The sequence below is a fragment of the Carya illinoinensis genome, chromosome 10 (genome assembly GCF_018687715.1).
Source record: "Carya illinoinensis cultivar Pawnee chromosome 10, C.illinoinensisPawnee_v1, whole genome shotgun sequence".
Lineage (NCBI taxonomy): Eukaryota > Viridiplantae > Streptophyta > Magnoliopsida > Fagales > Juglandaceae > Carya > Carya illinoinensis.
In genome coordinates, this window is record NC_056761.1 from 7,971,331 (window position 1) to 7,978,835 (window position 7,505).

General features: G+C 38.3%; 1 protein-coding gene and 1 long non-coding RNA gene across 2 annotated transcripts; both read right to left on the reverse strand.

The window, feature by feature from the left end:
* Nucleotides 1–877: 877 nt before the first annotated feature.
* On the reverse strand, nucleotides 878–1,294 carry LOC122278374 (putative cysteine-rich receptor-like protein kinase 20). The gene has a single exon (XM_043088567.1). It carries the CDS (start codon nucleotides 1,292–1,294, stop codon nucleotides 878–880), a length of 417 nt encoding a protein of 138 aa, XP_042944501.1.
* Nucleotides 1,295–5,695: 4,401 nt separating this feature from the next.
* Nucleotides 5,696–7,272, reverse strand: LOC122279120. Its single transcript, XR_006229480.1, has 2 exons — nucleotides 6,537–7,272; nucleotides 5,696–6,342 (listed from the first exon to the last, which is right to left on the reverse strand). It is a non-coding gene; the product is annotated as an uncharacterized LOC122279120 (long non-coding RNA).
* Nucleotides 7,273–7,505: the final 233 nt, after the last annotated feature.

The window sequence follows — 7,505 nt, forward strand, 5'->3', positions numbered from 1 at the left end:
GTTTTGCACAGGGTGTCGAGGTGTGCTGGAGCCTGGTGGCACTCTGGCTGAACAAACTACGCCAATGGTCCACATGCTGGCCGCTGGCACCTCTGCCTTACCGTGATAGGACTAGGCCTAGAAATCTTAGTCCTGTGTAATCTATGCATGGGACTTGCATGGTTAGGCCGCCTCTGTGGGGTGGGGGGGGGGGGGGGGGGGGGGGGTAGGGAGGGGGGGCGGCGTGTTTCTTGGCTACGACTAAGGTTCACACTGTCGATGACAGAAATCTTCAATGGCCCTAGGAGCAATTGGTGGTGATCCTGCAGCCCGCGTAGAGATGGTTGACTATCAGGTTCACGGTAGCAGAAACTCGTTGCCCATCGTGCATGGTGTGCACATTCTTGCCGTCAATGGTTTCCTCTGTGGGGAGTAGAAACCACTTGCGGATCGGTTGATTATTGTTGGTGGGGCCCACAAGGCTCACGGAGGCGAAGCCGTGAGGCTGTCGAGTGCACAATAACATACACCAGCGAAGTGCACTGTTCATGGCCCCTGTATGGCTCCACTGCATATGGCTCCTCTGCAAGCTGCCCTACCACCATGAGGGTTGCATTTTGCAGCCATTGCCACCAGTGCCTCGGGTTGCTATTACTCGCTGGAAAGCAAACCTCCTCCACGTTGCCTAGCTACTATCACTATTCCTTCGCATCGCACCACGCAAGCTTCCTCAATAAGGCTCTTTCTCTCTTTATGTGAGACTCTCTCTCTCTCTCTCTCTCTCTCTCTCTCTCTCTCTCTCTCTCTCTCTCATTTTCATGATATGCTGCCCTGAATAGCCACCGTTGCTCATCCAACCCGGAAGCTCACAGTCAAACCCACAACCCACGTTGCATGACTACTCTGATACACTGATACAACTCTGGCAGTTGGTCGGCGTAAGGTCTGCTCTACAAAGTGCAACTGCGTTAACTCTGTCGGAGTTTTCTCCAGTGGAGAAATTGTAGAACCCATAATCGATTTGGGTGTAAGAAGAAAGGGATGAAAGGAGGGTATTGACGTTTTTTCTGTAGGCACTGTTACTGCTAACGTTACCAGTATTGGAACAATGATGGTACACGAAGCGATCTCGCTGCGGAAAGGCGAGCTTTACAAGGTGTGTGAGCATGGCACAGAAAAGGAAAAGCAGTAGTCTTGAAGCGCCCATTCTCATTTTTCCTTCTGTAATCTGCATATTCTTTGTAATTATGTAGCATTCCTTAGGAGGAAGTGACGACGAAACCGCTTCTACATTTGTTTCCACTTGCAAGTCCATGGTCTTGTCACATGATCAAAAAGGAATCCAATAATGCTGACCATCCAACTACTTTTTTCTTTCTTTATGCATTTTGTTTGTGAGTACGAGACGCATCCTAAAGATGAACAAAAAGACGGAAAAAACAAGTAGGGACAATCGAAAAGTACTGGAGGTCCATTGGATAGGGCATTAACGAAGCGTGTCAATTGACTCAGTTCAATAGACTTGCCGACTTCATAATTGACATACAATTTTAAATATAAGTTGATTATATAACTAGTAGAAGATGTTAGTGCCTCGTATGCCCACTTGAATATTTTCTATATTTTTATCTTATTAACAACATACTTTTTTAATTTACAGATTTTTCACAAATAGATAAAAAAAAAGTTATAATTTTAACTAATATGTAACTTCTAATTTTCTTTAACCAATCACTCTTAACTCGACGTCTATGTTAAATTAGCTATTACACTATCTATAATAATAAAATATTATTATTCTTTATTATTAATATTTCTTTAATTAAATTATATTGATAAACATTACTTATATTATAATTTATTATACGATAAGATTAGTGCATTATCATTTACTTTGGACTATGCACAATGGATACTTTGATCTGTTTATAAATAAAATTATAATTGGGGTTTATCAAGATGTCGGTTTTTTCCTTTTTTTTTTTTTTTTTTTATATGAACTTTGAAACAATTATTGATGGATTGAAATCATTCTCAACCGCATCTCGTATTTTATATTAAATTTCTACTTTTAGTTTTCGAGTGGTAAAATATAGATTTTTTTATATTAAAAAACAATTCTCATTTTATTTAAAATTTTTATTTTTTAATTATTTTTTAAGTATTTTTTTAATATATTTAATTATTAAAAAAATATACAATTCACTAATAGTTATTTTCTTAACCATTAAGTAAAAAAAATTAAAACAAAAAAAGAGTAATAAAATGATGATATAAGGTTAATATGTCTATTATTATTCTTGTTTTTTATATAGAGCAAATATTCTCACCGGTCAAGTTGTTAAAGGGTTGAAAACAGTCTCTAATACTTTTTTGCCATGTAGCCCATCTATGGGGCTAATAATGGAATTGCGGCACACAATAGACAGACCCATGAAGGAAAATCACTCTCCTCGCCCACTGCCCAGATTCCTCACGTGTCCTCTCTCCCGTTAATTGTTTTTGATCTGTTCGTGTTTTCATTAATGGCTTCGATTTAAGAAACCAACTATTTCTCTTGCTTGCTTTGCTTTTCTATCTCTTTCATGGAAAGAGCTAATTCTTTATTTTTGGTGCGAGTAATGTGTGAAAGGAAGTCCTATAATTTACTCTTGTTTTCACTATCCGAATTTTTCCTTTCTTCTTAACCATGCCTTTTCACCAAGTGGCCTTCTTGTTTCGTACAAAAGCCATTTGCCTCCGGGTTGTTGGAAGATCTTGCTCTGTTTTCCTGTATTCAAGCCCACAAGGTTAGGGTTCTTTGCTTTTGCATTTTTTTGTACCCTTTACTGTAAAAAAGTTTTGGAGACTCTAAAGAAGTGGCTTTGCAAATTACGATTTGTTTTATGAGGTGCGTTGTCCAATTTTCATTGAAATGTTGATTACTTGGGCTCTTGGTGGCTCTATTGAACTGAAATTCTTGATCATTTCGAGAGATTGTTTGTTTAGGATTTCACTTAATGCACTGATGGGGACATCAAGCTCGAAAATTATGAGGCTGCTTGGAGAAGAGCAAGCAGTGATTCTAGTCGATTCGGGACAAAAAACATGAGTATTAAAAGGACAAGTGAAAATAATTTTATCCTAATCTTTTAATATAATTTTAATTTGATATTAATCAGAATAATCATTAAAAATAAATAGAGAATTCAATTCTAAAATTTTAAACAATAAAACTTAATTTATGAATTGGAATAAAATCAAAATATCTTTACCATTCAATCTTTATCCTAAATTTTACTCCAAATTTAATTTTTTATGGATGAACTCAAAAAATAAATTAATAAAATGATTTTCCCTTTCTTTTTCAGCTCTGCTTCCGTGCAAGAGCCAAGTCAAAAAAAAGAACCTCCTCCTCGTGTTGCGTGCTTATATGTTCCTCCAAAGACTCCTCCGTTCGTCAACTACCAAAGACTAATCTTCGAAATGTGGGAATCCGCGTCTAACAATAATCAATTTCCCACATTATGTCAGTTCACTTTTTGTGAATCCGCGTCTATCAATAATCAATGTCCCATGCATGCGTCCTTCCTCTCCAAACGAAAAAGGAATTATCCTGGGTCCCGCGTGAAAGCTTCTCCAAATGAAATGAAAATAATCCGTTTCTTTTGCATTCAAAATAAAAATAAAGATAATATCATGGTAGGTCCCACGTCCAACAGTAAGAACTGCTCTGTCTTTTCCGTCTCTTCCGTTCAAATGAAAAGTAATTGTGTTGTGCATTTTACTTAAGTTAAAATGCATGCATATCCTCTCTTTTATTAATTTTAAAATTAAATATAAAAAATTATGCTTACAAATATCTCAAAATAAAAAAGAAGTTAAATTCAAAAATATAATTTAATTTCTAAAATTTCTATTTACATTTTATCATTCTAATCCAATAATATGATATTTAGAATATACTTTCATGCACTCATTAGTATTGCAGCACACTCCAAACAAAAACACAAGGTACTTCTTTCTACTCACCTAGTTATGTATTGGCTCTTAGTGGTTGTGACGTAGTGTTGGGTGTGAAATGGTTGGAAACTCATGGTCCTATTATGTGAGATTTCAACCAACTCACAATGAAGTTTATGTATGGTGGTAGGGGAATTGAGTTAGTGGGGTTGAGTTTGAAGGAGCTGAAGTTTATATTTGTCGGTTCCTATGCACATCTCTTATTTAAAGATAAAAGTATCATGAAGTTTCTGGTGTATTTGGTGTTATTTTTAGTTAAGAGTGTCTCATTTTTTGAAAAGCCTCTTAATCTGTTTGTGAGGGATTCGAATTGTGCTCTATATGCTGCCACCATTATCATTTGTTTAATATGGGTGAGAGAATCCACGGGGTGATCATAAGCTGTTGGTCCAAAGTGGATCAACAACGCACGAACAAAGGTCTCCCAGTTATTAAACCCTGTGGAGTTGACGGCATCTTGCTACCACTCTAGGGCGTCTCCTTCCATATGATAGGCTACCATCAACAACCGTTGGAGAGGTGGTGTTTACTGGAATTCAAAGTATTGAGAAGCTTGGAATATCCACTTGGCTGGACCACCTCCATCAAAATGAGGAAACTCCAAACATACTCCACAAGGAAAACCCCCTTTATTGCCATTATGGATATGATATGTGTCTTATTGGACTTTCAGGTATTTGTTTGTATTCTGGTTGGTGACAAGGGTCCGCACCAAATCTGTAAGTTGCTCCAATTTATCAAGGAGCTGGTCGAGCCTACCATTAGTCTGCTGAAGACCTTCAACCACTTCATCAACTTGCCTTTGCATACCTTTCTTTTGCTGCCTTGAGTGTGTGTTATCAGCCATGTATATGTAAATGTAAATGTGTTATCAACATGGATGAGAATGTAAACGTAAATGTGTATGAGGACCGTGGGCTCTTAGATACCAATTGTTAGCTCTCTGTAGTGATATTGTATGGATTATGTTGTTTGAATGTAATGGAAATGGACATTCAATAACAGATGGAATATTGCAGGAATGGAAATTAGGTTGCACTCAAAGTGTTTGTGAAAATGCCTCAAGGGCCATACGTATATTGATAAGGGAAAGCTTCGAGGGTTTCCCAACCTCCTTACAAATTCATGAAAATTTCATATTCCAGATGATCCCCCCCTCTACACTACCCCTTCCCCTATAATAGATTTCCCCTGTAAAAGACTTGAGCAATTGATAAAACACCCACACAATGGCATAAGAAAAACTATAACAGCCAAATGGTATATATCATAAATATTAGGAAAAGTATAGTTGCAAGCACAATTGTGCACTAATCTGTGCACCAATATGATGTGATTGGTCAAAAAGTAGATTTTATTAAAAACAGTGTTAATTTAAATATTAATTATGAATAAATCAGTATTGGTACACAGATTAGTGCACAACTATACTTGTATGTAGCAAAACTCTAAATATTAAAAACAACAGACTCTAAACTACCCTCTAAAATAACAACATTCCTTAAATGATTCGTTTTCATTAATCTCATTTCTTGACAGGTTCTCAAATGGTGCCATTCCCAGATCATTTTCTTCAGCCCTTCACTTCAACATCCCAACATCAGTTCCTTCCCTCTTCATTCTTTCATGTTCCTTCCCTCGGGTTCTTGACGCTCTCTTACCCCAGCAACCAAACAAAGAAAAACCTTACGGTTACAAAACCCCTTTTTCTCTCTTTTCACATTTCCCAGCAAGAAAATAGATCAGGATAAAAACCAAAGTGGCTCAAATAATGAACAACTAAAATTCCTCAAAACCCAAGATCAGTAAAACCATTTGTCTCTCCCCGATTTCTCCTTCACGCCACCTCTCCTCAGCCAGTTGTTGCCACACATCAACGGTACCACAAGCACGTTGTCACTGACAACTTCCTCACCGTAGGTCCTTTTCTCTCTCCCCTCTCGAAGCCCTCTCTCTATCTATCAAATCTCATTAGATCCTTGTATCGCCACCATGCACCACCCACTGGGCCCAACCCCGTCAGCTTTAATGCCACCGATCTCCCCATGCCGACCACCAACGTACGGTGGCAAGCCCTTTCCCTCCCATTGGATCTCTCTCCCTCTCGGATCTAGACAGATCTGTGTACCCATGCCTAGCCCCATCGTCCACAATCACTTGTAGGGCCACCATGAGCCACCGTGGGCCTCCTCCCAATCGAGCCACCCCAGTCCACCACTGCTCAACCCTAGCCCAGTGTCCCTCTCCCATTATGTCTCTCAACTCGCAGCCTCCTGCCCTCCTCGCGCCACCATCAATTGCCTTAGACCACCACGGCCCATGCCCAAGCCCCCCACCTACCTTAGCCACTGCCTCTGTTCCCTACACCACAAAAAAAAATAAAAAATACAAAAAATGAAGAAACAAAACGAAGACACAAAGACCAAAAGAAGAGAGAAGATGCAAAGAATTTATCTATCACAACATGTAAATAAAAAACAAAAAATAAAATATAAGATCTCGGATCATCTTTGACAACAAAAAAAAAATATCTATATTTTCATAAAAATTTATACCCAGACTGCAGTGGCACCAAGAATGGAGAAGAGCAACTCCTACTCCTTGAAGAAGGTTGCCGGCTGATGGAGAAAGAAACAGTGAGAGGTTGTCAGCTGATCGAATCATTAAAGGTCACAACTAGTCTCGATCGTCATGTAGGTGCCATTTTTTGAAATATCAAATATCTAGATTGAATCATGAGTATCATAGAAGTATCAAAGATCTCAGTTGTGTTTTAGGTTACAACTCCTGTAAAATTCTAATGAGGATAGCTAGAAAACAATAATTGAGTCCTTATGCATTTGCTGAAACTTCAACAAAGGTGCCTCTACATCTCTCATTGGACGTACGTACTTCTCAATTAAGCCTATACGTATGTAGAAAATAACAAGAAGCTATCTAAACAACAAATATTGATCTTATTTTCTGAAGGCATGATCAAGAATTAGCTAGCGAGGATATGAGGATATGGGTTAGTCATTGAAGCCTCATTTTTTGAAGCTTGGAATGATCGGTTTCCATCTCAAATACAGTTTAGAGTTCATAAAATTTGGAACAATTTCATATGCATAAATATACAAAAATTCACATATGCAATTTCACATATATATCTTCCCGTAGGTACATCCTATTTACTCCAAACAACGGCATCAAATAAAAGCATGTCACGTAAACCCCACATCCTCTCAACGGTAGACCGCACTGCAGAGGAAGAAAAAAGTTTTTCTCTCACTTCTGTCCTCTCTCTCTCTCTCTCTCTCTCTCTCTCTCTCTCTCTCTCTCTCTCTCTCTCTCCTTCCTTCCAAGCTTCGTATAATGTCCACCGACCTCCCTCAATCTCCTGACCTTTTCTTCTCCCTCCCTCAATCTCATGTCCTTTTCCTCTCTACAGTTTCTTACCACAATCTTAGTCATTTAAAACATATTAAATAAGCCAATTCCTTCTCGCTTTTTTATCTCTCATATGCAAGATGGTTGCTACTGGT